Source organism: Anser brachyrhynchus (assembly GCF_964034855.1).
Source record: "Anser brachyrhynchus genome assembly, chromosome: 24".
Taxonomy (NCBI): Eukaryota; Metazoa; Chordata; class Aves; order Anseriformes; family Anatidae; genus Anser; species Anser brachyrhynchus.
In genome coordinates, this window is record NC_137717.1 from 930,890 (window position 1) to 949,463 (window position 18,574).

Consider the following 18,574-nt stretch of genomic DNA (forward strand, 5'->3'; position numbering starts at 1 on the left):
AGAGCCGAGCCCTAACCGCACCCAGCATCTGCACAAAGGCGGGCGCCTCATCCACGCTCGGGCGCTTGGGGAAGCGCTCAGCCAGCGCCAGGGGCTGCCTGTGCCACTCGGAGCCTCCTCGCCCCCCGAGGACCCTGACGCCCCCCCGCCCCTGCGCACAAAGGGGCTCCCTCCCCTCTCCCAGCTCCTGAATTAAAAGCTGCAGAGGGCTGCGGTAGGTGTGGTTGGTGAGAGAAAGCGAGCCGGCATCGCCCCGGAGAGCCCAGCAGACGCTGGTGAGATGCAGGCAGGGCTTTGGGCAGCACCTGGATAGGGACGAGCTGCCCCATCAGCTCCAGCAGCCTCGCAGTGACTATTAACGGTGTCATCTCGGCTGCTCGGCACGCAGCGCTCGCAGACAGGAGGGAAAGTCGCAGAGCTGCAGCTGGAGACAGGGCACAAAACCTCCACAGCCCCAGACCGAGGGTGGGAGCTCGCTGACACCGGGGCTGCCTCATGGGGACACCGCGGGCACCCAAAGCACGGAGCAGATTCTGGCCAACCCTCCATCGCAGCCAAGCCCAGACCCCGAGCAAAAGCCAATGCAGAATTAAGCCAGCAGCGAGGGGCAGACCGCGGGCGGTGGGTAAAGGGAGCACCCGAGGGGATGAGGCTGCTCCAGCACTGAAGACACGGGGACAAACGTGGCCAGGGGCCGGAGCCAGCCGCCTCCCCGGCACGGCGCACAGCGACACCAGCTCCTTTTACATTGATTCCCCGTGCCAGCTGCAGCAAGGCTCACGAAAAATGTATGACGGACGTTGTGCCAGCGTAAGAAAGTGAATTATATTACTCCCGGACACGATAGCTCAGGGCAGCTGTCAGGCACGGAGCAGCCCGGGAGCACCGGGATTAACCCCCCGCACCAGCCCCGCTCGGCGTCGCCGGCAGGAGGGTGGGGAGGCCGCCAGGCGGCCGGGTGACAACTCCCTTGGCTCCCTGCTAAATTAAACATCGAATCGATTCACCTCCGTCGCGCGGCAGGATCAGCTGGTAGAGCCCAGCTGCACCACGGCAGCGCTGTAAGGAGCAGCAGGTCACTGAGTGCTGTTAGATGACAGGTGACGCCATCCCAGCTGCTTTCTCCTTTCCCCTCCCACGGCGCCGCCCTTCCAGCGGGCGAATCCCAATACCTGCCCGCAGCAGGATGAGGCCAGCTGCGAGTCATTGAGCAAAAAGCTGCCCCGAGAAAAGGGGGGAAATAAAAAACCATCACAGGCTCTTAAGAGCCACCGGGAGCAGACCACTGGAGGCAGAGGCACCAGGGAAGGTAACATTGCCAGCAGAGAGTAAGGTGCTCTGGGTGGAGGGGCTGCACCAAGACGAAAGCCACCGGATCCACCCCAACCCCCCGGCAGAGCCAGGCTCCTGCCGTGCCGCAGCAGAGCCCGCAGCGACGCCGAGCCGCCCTCCTGCCCTCAGCCTGCCCGCAGCCAGGGCTCGGAGCAGGGCCGGCCGCCCTGCCAGCCGCGCGATCAGGTGTCGCAACCAGCTCCCCGGGGAGAGGCAGGGGAAAGCAGAGCGGCAGGGAAAAGGGTTTGGGAATGGAAGAAAGGGGGGAAAAAAGGGAAAAAGACCGGTCTGCACGCAGGTGCTGCCAGCCCCTACCCGCAGCAAGGTGCCGCCGCACACCCACGGCCAGGCGCTGCGGAGACGAGCACCTGCACCCAAGCCACAAGAGCTGCAGTCAGGTCCCCTCCCCACAAAGGGCTGATTTTGAGCTCAATTTCTTTTTCTATTGTTGTTTGCAAATCAACTTCCACTTCCTGTGCTCAGTACAGTGCTAGGCTAGCCATCACGGCTTGCTTTGTGCCCAGATATGCTGCTAAATGCCCAAAGCAAAGACAAAACAGGGAAGTGAAGCAGAGCCACGGAAAGCACGGCCTCTCCCAGGCGCCTGTCCGCAGAAAGGCCACGTCTGTCTCCACGGGAGCCGGGTACAGCTCAAAGTCCCCGGAGGATGCAACGAGCAGGGCTGTGCCGGAGCCTGAGGAAGGGCAGGGGAGCAGCCGGGACCCCCACGGGCAGCGCCGGGACCCCCACGGGCAGCTCCCCACCCCGCCACGGAGCACGGACGCAGCTCGGTAGCAGCTCTGCCCCCCAGTCCGAGGGGTGCTGGCATACCTTTCAGGGTGCTGAGGCCATCCAGGAACTTCTTGTACTTGTCCACATTCATCGTCCTGCCGGGCTGCCCCGCTGCTCAGCTGGGAGGCATCGGGGCGACGGCACCCTGCAGCCACCCGCGCTCGCCCCGCCGCCGCTGCCCTTTGGCCGCCCGCGGCCCAGCCCTGCCTCTCCTTATTCGATGATCTCTGCTCAAACCTCCCCCGGCCGAAGCCACCCCCCTTTTTGCAAATGAGCCGGCAGCTCCCGGCGGGCACCCCGCAGCCGGCTCCCACCACCTGCCCCCTGGGCTGGGGGTCCCGGGGATTGTGTGTCCCGTGGGTATTTCGGGCAAGGAGCTCAGCGCGGCGAGAACGCTGGGAGGGGAACAAAAAAGCCCTGCAAGACTTGCAGGCAGGACAGCGGCAGACAGGAAAACACCTAGTGAACCACAAACACCACCTGGGCTGCCCCAAAAACCAGGTGCCCCACGAAGACCCCACGGCGCCGGGCTCCCCGAGGCATCGATGCTTTGCTCACACCCGGCCCCGGCTCTCCACGTGCCACAAGGAGCCATGTGCCACCCGCGACGCGGTTACAAAACCCCAGAGGAGATTTACTTGTTTTAAAAGTTGTGCTGGCAGCACTAACCAGCCCAGCGTGATCCGACAGCAAGGCGGCCGCACACGGTGCCTGCCCCGTGGTGGAAGGCGCCTCCACCGGGAACAGCACTGCTCTTCCGGCAAATTAAGGACTACTAATTTAACGAGAAGCCGCGCTGGGGAGCCCCATCCAAGCACGGGCAGTGCTTTTGGATGTGCCTTTGCTCGGGGAGTTGACACCACCACATCTTGGTGTCCACCGGCAGCAGTGCTGGCTCTGCAAAGCGAGCGGCGGGTGCGCGACACGGGAGGGAGCGGTGGTGAAACGCAGCCCTCGCGGTGGCGGATTGCGTTGTTCTGCTAGCACCCGTCCAAAGAGATTTCAGCAGGTTGAGCAAGACCCACCGCACAGCCCTTGTAGGATCTGCCCGGCTGAGGTTTGCCAGGGCCGGCACCTCCTGGCAGGGCTCGCACCCACCATGGGCGCCCCTGTGCCAGATCCCGGCTCCCCGCCAGCCGCAGCCCGATGTTTGGGGACAGCACGGGTGCCCGTCCCCAGAGCGAGCAGCACCCTGCGCCGATCCCCACGTCACCCACACCCGTCCATGGAAGCAGTTTGCCCAGCCAGGCGACCACGAGCAGGACGCGGGGACCCGCTGTGCCGGCGGCCCCGCTCCTCGCAGCGCCGCAGACGGACGCGCACCTCTCCGGGGACGGACGCGCACCCGGGCGTATCGGTTTCCTTTCCCAACCAAGCAAGCTCCGAAGGCCAGTTGCCACTTTTGCTCCCGACAGCTGTTTGTCCAGGAACACAAGAACCAAAATTGCTCCCAGCTCTCCGAGGGGGACGGCGGCCTTGGATTACACCTCTCCCCCCCGGCACAACCTGCACCCACGGCCCCCCACCGCCAGCTCGGCACAGCCAGGGCAGGGGTGATGCCAATTTTGGGGGAGCCCAGGGGATTTATCGACCTGCAGTTGGGACAGGAGCTCATTCATCCTGGCGAGAGGAAGCAGACCTGACCGCCGGTGTGCGGCCACGTGGAACAGCCCATGCACGGCCGTGCAGGGCTCTGCCAAGGATCTCCACGCACAGCTGGAGCCAGAAGCGCTTCATCGGCACCGCGCCTCGACACAGCCTCCACCTGCACGCACACCACGGCCCTCTGCAACCCCCACACCCAGGGACCCCCCGGCTGCCTTCAGGCGGAGCAAGGAGCAGAGTAAAGTTGCTGCAAGAAGCCGAGCTGTCACCACTAAAAATAGCACAATGGAATTTTCCTCTGGGGGAAAAAAAAAAGAAAAACAACAAAAAAAGCGCTGCTTCTTGCTGACAAAGGGGCTGCGAGAAGGGAACCAGGAACACGGGGCAGAAAGCAGGGGTGCAGCCTCCTCCAGGGCCCCGCTGTCCCCAGCCACCCCGCAGAGCCCCTGCTGCCACAGGGGGACCCCATCCCCTGCAGGCTGCGCGAACGCCCCCCAGCAGCGGCACAAAGCCGCGCCAGCGCTCAGCCACCTTCCCTCCATCACCCCCGTGCCAAGCGCTGGAGCGGGGAACAAAGCCCAGCGAGAGGCAGCAGGCGATGCTGCCAGACCAGCTGCTGAGCGGCCCCGTTTCATTTATTTTCATTCCTTCCTGGGAAAGGGGAGAGATCGGACACCAGGCCCAGCAGGCAGGCTGCTGCTCCAGGGGAACACAAACCCCAGGCACAGGAGGGGACGCAGCGGGCTTGGCCACTGCTGTTGATGCCCTGGCTCCTGCCAGCACCCGTGGCTGTGTCCCCAGCCCCGACACCTTTTTTTGTCCTTCTGGGGAGACAAAAGCAGGGGTGAGCCGTGGCAGCCAACCCTAGTGCCTGCATCCTCACCCCGTGGGGCTTGCAAGAGGAGGAACGCCGAGTCCCTCTCCTCCCGCCCCGATGGCGTTAAGGAGGAGCAGATCTGACGCCTGCCAGATCCGTTTCCAGCATCCCAGCTCCTCTCCCTGCCGGGAACGCCAGGAATCCCCGGCCCGTGGCGGATCGCTCCAGCTGGCCCGGAGCTGCACGGCCGGCACAGGAGAGCCGGCAGGGATGGAGCACAGAGGGAGCCCGCAGCTCCCGGGATGGCCGCCGTGCCCCAGCTGCCTGCCTGGCCGCGGAATCCCAACCTCTCCAGCCCAACAACTGCCCCTCGCAGCAAGAATCCCAAGCATCCCGAGCAGCCGGAGAGGATGAAATGTCTCCACGTGCAGCGTCTGGAGCCGCCCGCGTTGAGACCTTTGCGTGCTGGCCGTCACTGCCAGCCGTGCTCGCGCCGCAGTGCCCGGCGCAGTTTCGCCCCGAGGTGCGCACGAGCCGCCTGCACGTGGGGCAGGGACCTGCTGCGGGGCACAGCAGCTCACACCCTGCCAAGGACGCCGCCAGAGCCAGGGCACAGACGCACGACCCGCTGCAGTGATGGGAACAAGCCCGGGGCACGTTTGTTTTCCTGCAGCAGGAACGTGGCCATCACCGCACGACCGTCACATCAACCAGACGGCCTCCAAACCGGGAGCACAGGCTGGCTGTGGCCACGAGCGTGGTGAGGAGCTGCGTCAAGGTGCTCCGGCACCGCTCGCCTGCCCGCAGCCCACCTGAGCAGGGCCGCTGTGCCCGGCCGGGGCAGCGCAGCCGACAGCCGGGGCCTGGCCTGGCCGGCACGAACGGGAGGAGCTCCCTCTGCACGGACGCCTCTTGTAGCAGAACTGCCCAAGGTCAGCGCAAGCTCCGCTGGCGCAGGAGCCCTCGTATCCAGCTTCCCGCAGGGAAAAATAAGCTGCTGGCAAAGGCATTTCTGGAGGGCCAGAACAGCAACCTGCTGCGGACGTTTTACTGCGACTGATAAGAAAAGACAGGAGTTGTACCCTTAACTGAGCTGGAGAGAGGCACAGGGGAGGGACGTGGCAGAGGGGGACTTTGCCCTTCTGCCCCCACGAACAAACGGGTTCAGGGTCTGCGTCCTGGGCAAGTGAGAGAACGGCCAGGAGAGGAGGGAACGAGGCAGTGCAGGGGACACGGGGCGAAACAGCATCCTCTGCCAGTGGGAGGCTGGCAGAGCTTCCCACCCTGAAAAACGCTCCATAGGCCACTGTCCTCAAGGCCTGAGCTGGGGAAAAACGAGGCACAGGGAGGAGAGGAGACGTGCCCAGGGATGGAAGCAGGACCAGGGCCCCACCACAGCAAGGGACAGCTCCTGCCCGTGCCACGAGCGGGGCAGGCAGCGCACGTGGCCCCGTGGCCCCGAGCAGGGGACTGTGAGCGCACCGCAGGGCAGCAGAAGCAAACAGGAAATGAGAAAAAGAGGCAGCCAGGTTTAATTCACAGGGAAACAACAAGGAACAGTCATTGTGCCCTCGCAGAGCCCCAGCCAGCAGCCCAGAACCGACTGATCTGGGTTGCTGATAAAACAGGGGAAATTAAGGGGCAGGTGGGAACTCCTGGCACTGCAACGCTGCGCCTGCGGGGACCCGGCGTGCGCAAGCTCCTCGTCCCAAGGCGCACATCCCCTGAAGCTGCAGGCTGCCCCATCACCATGGCTGGTTCCCTGCTCACACCTCTCCCTGTCCTGGGGGGCACCGGCCCCCCCCTCCGCAAGCAGCACCCTGCTCCTCGCCCGAGATCTCGGGGGCCACCTTGCCCAGCAGCTTCCCCACGCCGCCCCTTCCAGGAACCGCGGGGCTTATCTGCCCCAGAGGCAGGGGACACCTCGGACCACATCCGAGGGCTCACCTCGGCACGGCCCCGGCCGGGGACACACCAAATCTGGGGGCCCAGACCCCACGTGGCCGCCTCGCCCGCAGGAAGCCTGCGCTGGCGATCCCCTGCCCCGGCCCCCGAGCCGGATGGGATTCATCCGCACGCAGAAAACCCCACGACGTGGGCTTGGAAGCGAAACTTCCCAGCTCATTAACACAAACATCCTCTGCACACGCTGCCTTCTGGAGGGAGCGCTCCCCAACAGGGCTTCCCCCCCCGGCCTGGAGCCGTTTGCACATCCCCAAGCCCTGGCTGCGGGCCCGGTCCCCCCAGACAAGCCAGGGCAGTGCCGAGACATCAAATCTGGGGCTTCCAGCATGGCTGGAGGAAGGAAGGAAGGAAGGAAGAGGAGCTGGAGGCCAGCACTCCGCACACGCTGCAAGCCCAGCTGCTGGGGCCGTGGGACGTGGACTTCCAGGGCAGCACCGGGCAGGGACCAGGTGCCCTCGGGGACAGGGGTGCAGGAATCAGGACCACCGAGCGCACAGAGCAAGGGCAGCACGCTCCTGCTCGCCCCGCAGCACGTGGCGAGGAGGGGAGCCGGTGCACACATCCTGCCCGCGGAGCCCCGCTGTGCACGGCCACGCTGGGCAGGAACACGCAGCGCAGGGGACGGGAGGCCCGGCCCCGTAATTACGGCTCCCACCACTCCCCAGCCATCACACCCACCGCCGCCACCCCTCCTCGCCCCGCGGGCAGCTCTTGCCTCACCTGCCCTGCAAAACAGAGCCGGGCTGCCAGGATCCGGCCCTGCCGCAGATCCCCACGAGGCGCTGGGCGCCGTGAGCCCCGCACCCCCCCGCACCATTTTAAAGACCCGCCGAGAGGCACGGAGCCGGCACCAGGCATCAGCCGGCCCTGCCCTCGTGCTCCCCGCCACGGGCACGCGGCAGGGGCTGCTGGCAGAAACAACCCCCGGGGAATATTAACGAGGATGCGTTTTGCTCCTTCCCCGGGATGCGATGGGTGCAAGCCAACAGTGCCCCGGTCATCCCCACCGAACCACGGTGCCAGCAGTCACAGCCCCTGCCCAGGGCTCAGAGCAGGGGCTTCAGCTCACCCCACCGCCACCCCAGCACTGAGCAGAGCCCCACGGCTCAGGAGGAGCTGGAGTGCTCCCGCAGAGACAGGAGGGACTGGGAACCGACGTCCCCCAGCGTCTCCACAGGGCGGATTTTATCTGTTTTAGGTGCGTCCAAAGGGATCAATCACCCCGGTATTCAAACAATGCTGTTAGAACACTTCCAGGAATGAGCAGAGAAAAAAAATAAATCCTCTTTTTATGCTTCTCCCTGGGAGACCGGAGCGGTTTCTTCCTGCTGGCATCAGCCCTGGTATGTCCATTGCAGTCTAAACTTAGTTGACACGAACGAGACCAGCCTGGGAAGGAGCTTGGCCGCAGACCAGCAGACGGAGGTCGGAGATCTCAGCCTTACCGAAGCCGAGCCGAGGAAGAAAAGGCTCCAAGGCAAACTGCCACAAACGGTGCCACAACACCTAAAAAAGGAGCAAGAAAACACTTCGGGCTGCTCTCTGAGCGCCCCGGCCTCCGCAGGCCCTCCAACCTGCTGCTGAAATGAGATCAAAGGCTCCCTGCGCCAGGTACCGGCGCGGCACGTCCTCGCCCCCAGCGGCGCCCGTGCCGGAGGTGACCGCAGCGGTGACCGCAGCGCTGCCGCCCCATGCTGGCAGCGACGGCTCCGGGCTCCCCGGGGGGCTTCTCCCCGGACCAGCAGCAGTTCCCCTGGAAAACAGCAGAGAAGCAGCGAGGAGCAGCCGGCAGCCCCCCCATGCCCCACAGCAGCGCTCAGCCCGGCTCGCAGAGCCACGGCCGGGGTTTCTGAGCAGGGCGACATGAATCGACGCAATTTCAATCGCTGCCATCCGCGTGGAACAGGCTCTGGGGCCGGGGGCCGGCCGCAGGAGGGAGGCCACGAGCCTCCCGGCCAAGCGAGCCTCCGCCAGGCACGGGAGAGGAGCTCGGGAGGCGCCGTCACGTGCCGGCGATGACGGTGACTCCGCTGCAAAGGCAGCAGAAACCTGGCCAGGCAAGGCAGGGTGGGTCCTGCCACCAGAAAAACCACCAGCTTCATTTCCCTGTTGTCCAAAACAAACGCGAGCAAAACAGCATCTTGCACCACGAGCCCGGGTTCCACCTCAGCCACAAACACGAGCCGCGCGGGCAGGCGGCTCCAGCCAGCCCGGCAGCAGCCCAGGCACCGCGCCACCTCCCTGAGAGCCCCTGGGTGTCCGGCCCCCCTCAGCACCAGGGTGGCCAGCACCTCCCTGTGCCTCCCAAAACAGCGTCATCGGGTCCAGTGGTGGAAATCCAACGGGCCCAGGGCAGCCGGAGCACTCCGGGAAGGAACCAGGGGAGCAGCGTAGGAGGACACGCGGACAGCACACAACGGAGCTGCCCACAGCAACACCCTCAGCCGGGCGGCAGCGCCCAACCTCCCCCTCCCGGGCGATGGAGAGGAAGAAGAAGGGCTTCCTCCCGCAGCGAGGACTCACCGCCACGCCACCCGTCCCGCCGGGGCGCTGGCAGGCTGCGGAGACCTCGTGCAACCCGCTCATCACCACCAAGGAATGATGTTTATCTTAGCGCAACGGCATCGCAACGGCAGCTGCCCCGCGGCAGGACGCGGCCCCGCGCAGCGACGCAGGCGGTCGTGGTGCTGATCCCCGCCGCCAGGAGCGCTGCCTCCAGCCCGAGACCCCCACACTGGGGGGTAGGCAAGACCCGGACATACGACCTTCAGTTACGTTTCATGTAGCAGAAGATAAGACTACTGGGGAAAAAAAAGCTGCTTTGGAGATGGCCAGGAGCAGCCGGGCTGCCGGCCGCAAGGAGGGCTCCAACACGCTCTGCTTCATCCACGCCACGGTCCTGCCCCTGCTCTCCCCCAGCCCCGGGGCAGATGTCCCCTCCCTCGCACCAAGTGAGCTCACGCGGCCGTGCTGACACGCCACCACTGCTGCCCCCGTGCAAACACGTCAGGCCACACGCGTGGCACCGTGGGGAAGGAAGAGAAGGCAAAGATGGGTGGGAAGGGGATTCTCTGATGCTAACTACAAACTTCTACCTCCGACCCCCCAAATCAGTTAATTATTGGGAAGAAAGGATCTCACCAGGGTTGATTAGTTAATGGTTAAAGTGTTCTGAGCACTGAAAGCACGACCCATACCTGCATGGGGCTGGCAGCACCGCCCGCAGCCTGCGCTGCTGGCAGGTTCTGGGGCTGCTGCCCACGGGGCCGAGCTCGGCCTCACGATTTCCTGCAGGGACGCGGCGTGCCTGCACCCTCCTGCCAAACACGGGGACGTGGCGTGTGCTGGGAACAGAGGCCAAGCCTGGACACCAAGCCACACGACACCTGCGGGGAGACGGGCCAGGGCTTTCCGTCCTGCTCAGAGCCCTCGACCTGCTCCGCCACCGCAGCAGCATCCCAGGGACTGACCCGTCCCCAAAACCTCCGCCACCACTCCCTGCTTCAGCTGGGAGGCGCGACGCTGGGAGTGCTGCACCGCAGCCGCCGCCTGCACCGTTCTCACGGGCACCGTCAGCAGCGCCGCTGCACGTCCTGGCATGTGCCACAGCATCACCATCCGGCGATGAGGCAAGCGGGGCTGGGAGCCGCGCCACGCCGAGCCTCCTGGGTGCGGCCCCGCCGCGCTGGGACGCTCACCGCTGGCTCTCGGCAGAGCCCCAGGTCCCAGAGATGTCCCGTGTGAGCCCCAGGAAGCTCGGCTTTTTCAGCTACAGGTGCCTGGATCCGTGCAGGACAGCACAGCTCAGGCGGTGTGCTCCCCCCGAGGACGCAGCGCACCCCGGGGTGCCAAGGCTTCGCAGCGCACTGCGAGGAGGCACCCGAGCCCACGCAGCCCCCAGCTCCCGCTCTGCTTCCCGGCCCCGTTCTATCCGCCCCCGCCGGGGACTGGGGCACCACCAGGGCGGGCAGAGCCCCCCGCAGCAGCACGGAGCCATGCCCCCGCGCAGCGCCCACGCTGCTGATGCCAGCCCCTTCCACCAACCTGCGCGGGAGCAGTCCGGCTGCGAGCAGCGGCGCTGAAGCAGAACACCTACCTGACACCCAAATCACGCTCAGCATCTCGTCTGCCTACAGTGGGAGTCTGATAAAGAAAGAAATCGCGGGGATCTGCCATCTGGTTAACCCCTGCTCTTCAGCTCGAGACGAGCTCTGTAGCCGGGAAACCAGCGCCCACCGCACCAGCTCCGGGGCCCTCCCCGGTCTGGCTCTAAGCAGAGGCCCCACTGCTCAGATTCATTTTTAAAGCTGGTTTTTAACCAAACAGCTCCACTCACAGAGGTGACCCCCGCACATTTCAGCGGCTCTCACTGCAGCTCCCAGCTTGAGCAAGGCCACACATCTGCCCCGTGCTCCCACCCCAAGGGTCAGTGCTGGCAGCACCGGGTCCTGCGCACGGTGGCCCTCCATGCCCGACCCATTTCAGCGCCCGCTCTCCGTTCCTGCGGGATTAGCAGGACAGGAGGACGAGCCAGGGGAAAGCTTGTTCTGGGCAGGAAAAACTGAACCCCTCACAGGGCTGCAGTGGGGGAGCGGGGAAGAGGCAGTGCCTCCAGCAGCCCGGAGCCAACAGCCCCAACCCAATGCTCCCGGCCGGCCCCACAGCGAGCGCGGGATGTCCCGGGAGAGCCGGGAGCTGGGAAGGGACAGAGGACAGCTTTCATCCAGCATAAACACTCACTTCCCCTGCGCTGAATGGGCTCCATAAACAAGACCACAAGCAATACCAGCAGGGCATTTCCAGGCGACTACCGGCTTCCTACAGCCGGCACAGCGACCGCAGCAGCCTGGAGAAGGCTCTCCCCTTACCACGGGAGCATCGCTGCTGAGTGCGGCCACCGACGGCCGGAGCAAGGTGCGGCGCTGGGGGACGGCGAGCAGGGACACAGCACTGCCGGCCCCTGGTGCTGCAGCTGGCCCAGGGCACACGGTGCTGTGATTTCATTTTCTCTTTTGGAACTCGGGAGAAGCGATGCGAGGAGCGATGTGGAGCAGAGCCCAGGGTGTCAGCGCGCCCTTCCCACCCCAGCCCCGGCTCCGTGCGCTGCCCTCAGTGGCTCCACGCGGCACCTGGCCACCCCACAGGGTTTTTTTTCCCGAACACAGGTTCATAACGCACCTGGACAGGCCAGGTCACGTCACCCAGCGCCTTCCCAATCCCAGACACCACAAGGGGCTTCCTTTCATTCCCCGCTCCCCATGGAAGCAGAGACCCCACGCTGCGCCCACCCGGGGACGTTTCAGTGGCACCCCCCGAACCGGGGGAATCCAGCACTCCCTTTTCTCTGCGTGCAAGAAGGAAAAGGAAGGGCACGCAGCGAGCACCCGGTCCTCGGGGATGGCGCTTTAGGAGCCCCTGCTGCTCCCCTCGGAGCAGAACAGCGCTGAGCGGGGCGCTGGGACCCCGGGGGCCGGGAGCCGGCCCCCCCGAGCAGCCCCTGCGCGACCAGGGCAGAAGCAGCGCTGCCGCCACGGAGAGCGCCCGCAGCTCCCCGCAGCCACCAAAAGTGCACACTCACCGCCCGCACCGGCCGGCCCCGCGCCCCGCGCACCCCCACGAGCGGGACCCGGGGACACCGGGGGGGGGGGGTCCCTGTGCCCCGGGGGGGGGTCCGGTACCCCCGGGGGGACCAGAGGGGGGTCGGACCCCGTGCTCCGCTCGCAGGGCACGGGGCCCCCAGCACCGCACCCCACGCGGGGAGCCCCACGAGCGGGGCCCGGGACCCACGGGCAGCCCACGCGGGGGCGCGGAGCCCCGGGGCTGCTCCCACCGGGCACGAACCGGAGGCACCGAGTGGGACGGGGGGGGCCGCAGGGGTTCGGCCCCCACCCGGAGCACCCCGCCGCCACATCCCCCCGCAGCCCGGCCGGGCACCGTGGTCGCCCCGGTCCGGTTCTGCCCCCGCCGCGGGCCCGTGTCCGGGCCGCCCGCCGCCGCCGCCCGCCGGGGCCGCACCTTTGTAGCGCTCCAGCACGTCCTCGTAGGCCTGCTCGAACTCCTTCTCCTGGCTGCGGTTGGCCGGGAGCAGCCCCGGCACGTAGCCAGCCATGGCGGCCTTTGTGCCGCCGCCCCCCGAGCAGCTCCCGGCGCCGCGGCCGCCGCCGCTCTGCCCGGCCCCGCTTCCGCCCCGCGCCGCCGCCGCGCCCCGCCCCGCCGCCAAGGCCCCGCCCCCCGCCGAGGCCCCGCCCCGCCAGACAGGCCACGCCCCCTCGTCTGGCCACGCCCCCTCGCCTGGATGGCCACGCCCCTCCCGCCCCGCCCCGCCGGTGGCGGCGCCGGTACCGGCCCCGCCGCGCCCCCTGGCGGCCGCACCGGGCATCAGGCAGCGCCCCCCCGGGGCACCGCGCCCGGCGCCTCCCAGTGCTCCCAGTGCAATGCGTCCCAGCGCCTCCCAGCGCCTCCCAGAGCACCAAGGACACCGCGCCCGGTGCCTCCCAGTGCTCCCACTGCAGTGCGCCCCAGTGCCTCCCAGTGCACCAAGGGCACCATGCCCAGTGCCTCCCAGTGCAATGCATCCCAGTGCCTCCCAGCACCACCCAATGCTCCCAGAGCAGCGTGTCTTAGCGTCTCCCAGCGCACCCAGACTGATGCGTCCCAGTGCCTCCCAGTGCCTCCCAGTGCACCAAGGGTGCACTGCACCCGGTGTCTCCCAGTGCCTCCCAGTGCACCCAGAGCAATGCATCCCAGTGCCTCCCAGTGAACCCAGAGTGATGCATCCCAGTGCACCAAAGACACTTGTGTTCCAGTACCTCCCAGAACACTCTCCCAGTGCCTCCCAGTACACCAACAGCACTGCATCCCAGTGCCCCCCAGTGCCTCCCATACACCCAGGGCACACCCCGCAGCCAGGCCCCGTGCTCGGGGCGTCCCATGGGCACCCCCAGCCCCCCCGGCGCCCCCAGCCCCGCTCAGGCCGCCAGGCACCGCCACCGCCCTCACCACGAGGCCGGATCCGGCCCCCCGGCAGCCCTGCCCCCCCCCAGCCTGCTGGGGCAAATCCCGGCCTTTTTTGGCCGCCGCAAGATGTTGCTTTTTCGCCCTGGCTGCGCTGTTCCCATGGCAACCGGTGCAGCAGCCAGCTGGGTAACCACGGTGACGAGAAAAGCCCCTTCCCACAGCCCTGACATCACTGCGGGTCCCCGCCGCCGCCTAGGCACCCCCAGGGCCCCCGGCGGCACCCCTGGGTGCCGAGGGTCCGCACCCCACATATCTATGGGGCCGGCACCGCAGCGCCAGCCACCTGCGTCCCCCCCGGCCCTGGCTGCCAAAACCTCAGCCCCAGTGGGGCCAAACCCCACCAGCTGCCCCCGGGTCCGGGGAGAGGGGGTCCCCTGGGGCTGTACCCCCCCGTGCCATCCTCCCCGTCCATCCCCAGGGGATGGCGGCGTCCCCACCCTGCTCCCAAACGGGCACGGCGGCGGCTCCGAGCGCTGGCAAAACGCGGCCATCACCGCGGCGCTCTCATTAGCAGGGGCAATTAGCGGTGTGCCCGGCACCGGGCACGGCCACCATGGGGAGCGGGCCCCAAACCCTGGTGGCGGCGCTGCCTCGGAGCCCCCCATGGCGCAAAACACCCGTGGGCAGCACGCGGGGCAGCGGCTTGGGGCGACACACGGCCGGGCCCCGGACGAATGGGAACGTCCCCGCGGGTGGCATCCGCCTGTCCTGGAACCGGGGACGCGGACGGGCACGGCCTCAGCAGGGCAGCGGGCACCGCTGCTCCTGTCCCTCCCGGTCCCCCCGGTGGGGAACGTTCCCGCACCCCCGAGCACCCCGTGCCAACACCCACGGACGTTTCCCCACGCGAAGCCGAGGCGCTGCACGTGCTGGCACGGCCGCCGTGGGGATCCAGGGATGCCCCCGAGTGAGCAAGGGCTCGGAGGAGCCTCTTCAGACACCCCCCTGGGCCTGGACGGAGCAGCGAGCGCCCGCAGTGCCGCTGCCATCGCCCGCTCGTCTGACTGCTCGCCCCCAGCAGCACCCAGCACGGCCCAGTATCACCCAGCAGCACCCGGCATCGCCCAACTGCACCCAGCAGCACCCAGCATGGCCCAGTATCACCCAGCAGCACCCAGCAGCACCCAGCACCACTCCGGACTCACACAGGCAAACCCCCAACCAGAACATGACCCCCGGCAGGACCAAGGGCAAACACATTTAGGATGGCAGCGCCGTTTCCTTGACACACAGCCCCCTCCCCAACGTCCCCCCCAGGAAGGACACAGGGAGAGCCCCCCCCAGCTCCACCCCAGCCCCTGGCACCTGCAGCTCCTGGCAGCCCCCGCTGGCCGCCCCCTCCCCAGGGCACGGCTGCGTCCCCAATTCCTCGGCCCCGCTGCCAGAGGGGACGCTGTGAGCACCCGGCCCCCCGTTGGCGAGGAGGCCAGCAGGACGGGCAGCGGCGGTGCCACCACTCGTCCCCCAGGGCACACACAGCTGGTGCCACCGCAGCCAGCCCGGAGCCCGCGAGAAGCGAATTGTCACAGCGTGTCCCCAGCGCTGCCCGGGGGTCCCCGAGGACGCGGACGGGAGGAGCCAGCGGGACAGAGGGGGCAGCCTGGGACCCATCCCCAGTGCTGTGTCCCCGCTGTCCCTTCCACGTGCCCTCCGCAGGTCACCCAGCGGCCGGGGCCAGCCGCTGTCCCCAGCCCTGCTCCCGCGTGTCCCCAAAGGGGGGCCAGAGCCCCCTGGGGGCGCAGGTGCTGGGGCAAGCGCTGCACCGCGGGCGTCCCACTGAATAATGCAGGGATCCAAATCAATATTTCGGCTTGTTTGCAAACCCGGTGACACAAAACTGTCTCCAACTCTTTCTTCCCCGGCTCAGCGCTGTCTGGCTGCACCTCCCGAGTTATTTTTAATGGGAAATCTGCGTGAGACCGGGTTTTGTGACATCCCCTCGCTTTTAATCACAGGCTGGATCGACCCAGCGTGACGACAAGCGCTCGGCATCCGGGGCAGCCCGGCTCGGCTGCGCCCGCAGCACCCTGAGGGTGCTGAGCCCCGGCAGGACGGGGCCTTTGGGGGAGCAGGACCCCGGCGCAGGCAGCGCCCGTGCGGGAATGGTGCCGGTTCGGGCACTGCAGGTGCTGCGGGTGCTCGGTGCCGGCAGCGCTGGCGTTTGGGGCAGGGCCTGGCCGCACCCTGCGCATTTGCTTCCCGCCATCCCCAGACGGCGCGTTCGGGAGCCCTCATTTGAATCAACTGGTTCTTCCTGCCCGGAGCCGTGTGGCGGGAGCCTGAGCAGCACCGGCGGCACGGCCGGGGCCACCCGCACACGTGTGCACGCACATGGCCGTGTCCACACCGGGCAGGCAGCGAGCGTCCCGTGGCGGGGAGCCCAGGGCTGAGGCCACTCGCTTTGGGGGCTGGGGGGTGCTCGCCCCTTCTTGTGCTCCTCCACAGGCAGATCAAAGCTGGGCCCTGGGGTTTCCTTGGGGCGACAGCCGGGAAGGGCCCAGCCAGGGCTCCCCGGAGGGGGCCGGGTGCTGCCAGTGTCCCAGGCGAGGCTCCCAGTGTCCTCGTCCCCAGTGCAGGGGTCCCACGACATCGGGTGTCCCTGTGAGCACGGCGCCGGGGCTGGCGATGGGCACCGTGGCGAAGGAGCAGGCGCAGCTCTCAGCCAAACCCCGCCAGCAGCCGGGAGGAAACCAAAAAACTCCCGGGGCAAATTCCTGCCCCAGTCTGGCCGGGGGCATTGTTCCACCGGGGAGCCATTTAGCCCGTAATGAGGCACCTTCATGTCACCCAGCGGAGCCTCCAAGGTGCCCAGTCATCGTCTGAGCACAGCGTGCCGAGAGCAGGAACCAAACCACAGCGAGCCCTGCCCAAAGCCGCCACCGAGCCAAAACACCACCACTAAAGGCCGTGTCCTCCCTGCCCCAGCGTGAGGCCGTCCCCCGGCAGCCTCCGTCCTGCCTTGCTCGTGAGCACCGTTCCCAGCGCCTGGAAAATGGCTGGGCACAAACACACCCGACGAGGGGCTTCCACCCACCCCGACCCGTGCCCAGCCGGCAGCCAAGGGCCACCACGCCAGGGCCACCCTGGCCACGCTCTCCGCTGCGCCATGGAGGTCTGAACGCGGGTGTCCTGCACCGCAGCTCGGGGGGGGACGGGGACAGCCCCTGACACCACCTCGGCCACCGCAGGGTGAGCCCCCCAACCTGGGGCCCCGCAGCACGGCCGAGCAGCGGGCGCCGCCTTACCTGCGACCCTGACGACAGCCCTCTCGGCCGGGTCCAGCACCGAGTCCTGGCTCTTCCGCTTCTTCTGCTCATGGAGGGGCAAGTTCCAGGGCAGGGTGTCCCCGGGGGGGCAGGGGGAGAGGCTGCCCGAGCGCTCGCTGCGGTACGACCGCTCGCTCCGGCATGACCGCTCGCTCCGGCACGACCTCTCGCTGAGGGTCTCCTCGTCGGAGGACGACATGGCCCCGGCGCGGGCAGGACGTCCCCGCGGGCAGCAGCCTGCAGAAGGAGCGAACAGCGCGTGACGCCGGGCCCCCGGCCGCCGCTCCCTCCCCACCACAGGGTGATGGAGGGGCGACCGTCCCACCGCGGCTGTCTGCCCTCGCACCTATGCCCAGGCACCCTCCGGCTGGGTATATCAGCCCCCCCCCCCGAGCTCCTGAGCGCTGCCTCAGTGTCCCCGGTGCTGGTCTGGTGGCCGGGACCCCAGGAACGGGGCCAGCAGCACGGCCACCCCTCTGCCAGCAAAGGTCACACCGGCATCCCCGGCACCGTCTCACTGCCACAAAGCAGAGCCCAGCCTTTGGCGTTCGGATTCTTTGTGTTCGGCGCAAGAAGAAGCCAGGGGAGCTGCCCTGCCCTTTGTACCTGGGTTTTTTCCCTCTGAGCGGGAGCAGCTTTAAAAATCCTATTAATCACGTTAGGAGAAAATGGTAGGGCTTTCTGCAGCGAGCAGGGGGCGAGCCGCGCGGCGTACGCACGCTGGGCAAATAAGCACCTTGCGTGAGACATATTTAAAACCGTTCTCATTGTATCCTCCGGCTCGCCCAGGAAAAATGCACGCGAAGCGCCCGAGCCCCGCAGCCGATGCGCGGCGGCAGAGGAGGCGCCTCCATGGAGCCGAGCCCTTCCTCGCCCCCCCCCCGTGTGCTCGGCGAGGCACGAACAAAGAGACCCCCCCAAAACCGGCCAGAGGGAGCGCGGCTCGCATGAGTCATTCGCCCCCCACCGAAAAGCTGCGGATAAAAAACGAACGCTTCCCCCCCCCCTCCCCGAGCCGCGGCTGCGGGCGGCCCCCGCGCCTGCCCCGGGGGGGGCCGCGGCGCTCGCCCCTTTTTGGGGCGCGGGGGGGGCGGTGCGGGGGCAGCGGGGGCTCGGCGCGCGGGGGGGGGCGCGGCCCCGCCGAGGGGGGGCCCGGGGCCGTTCGGGCAGCGCGGTTTGGGGAAGGGGGGGGCAGCAGGTGCGGAGGCAGCGGGGCCGCATCCGCCGCCCTCCCTCCCCGCTCCATCCCCGCTCCCTCCCCGCTCCATCCCCGCTCCCTCCCCGCTCCCTCCCGCGGCACCGCCGCCCCCCGCCCGCTCCGTCCCCACCTCGCCCTGCCCGTGGCCGCCCCCCGCCCGCAGCCGCGGCCCCGCTCACCCCCGGCGCGCCCCGGCTCCGACCCCGGCGGCTCGGCCCGGCCCGGCCCGGCTCGGCTCGGCGCGGGCAGGGCGCGGCGCTCCCGCTGCGCTCCCGGTGCGGCCGCCCCCGGCCCCGCGGCTCCCGGCCCCGCCGTGCGCTCCCGGTCCGGCCGCCGCCGGCCCCGCCGTGCGCTCCCCGCCGCTCCCGCCGCCGCGGCGCCTCCCCCCGGCCCGGCCCGGTCCTGCCCACCGGGGCGGCACCGAGCGGCGGGGGGGTCCCGGCCGCCTCCCGCCCCGCGCGGCTCCACGGACCGGCCCCGGTGCCGCCCCTGCGCCAGCCCGGGCACCCCCACGGGCAGCGCCCCGAAGCCCCCCTGCACCCCCTCCCCCCTCCCCAGCCGTACGAGCCCCCGGGGACCCCC

The 18,574-nt window shown here is 68.2% G+C and overlaps 1 protein-coding gene and 1 long non-coding RNA gene across 9 annotated transcripts in view; both read right to left on the minus strand.

The window, feature by feature from the left end:
- MACF1 (microtubule actin crosslinking factor 1) overlaps positions 1-17,049 on the minus strand; it is a 142,802-nt gene extending 125,753 nt beyond the window's left edge. For 3 of the 8 annotated variants that reach the window (XM_080567051.1, XM_080567048.1, XM_080567046.1), the window contains exon 1: positions 12,527-12,708. In XM_080567051.1, coding sequence (XP_080423177.1) covers positions 12,527-12,620 — 94 coding nt within the window. In that variant the 5' untranslated portion in view covers positions 12,621-12,708. Of the gene's footprint in view, positions 1-2,163; positions 2,306-12,526; positions 12,709-16,773 lie in introns of those variants that run through there. The other 5 variants (XM_080567044.1, XM_080567060.1, XM_080567059.1 and 2 more) reach the window with 4 other exon arrangements.
- LOC308182432 lies at positions 7,677-9,899 on the minus strand. The gene is made up of 3 exons (XR_013941817.1): positions 9,709-9,899; positions 8,127-9,309; positions 7,677-8,017 (listed from the first exon to the last, which is right to left on the minus strand). It is a non-coding gene; the product is annotated as an uncharacterized lncRNA (long non-coding RNA).
- Positions 17,050-18,574: the final 1,525 nt, after the last annotated feature.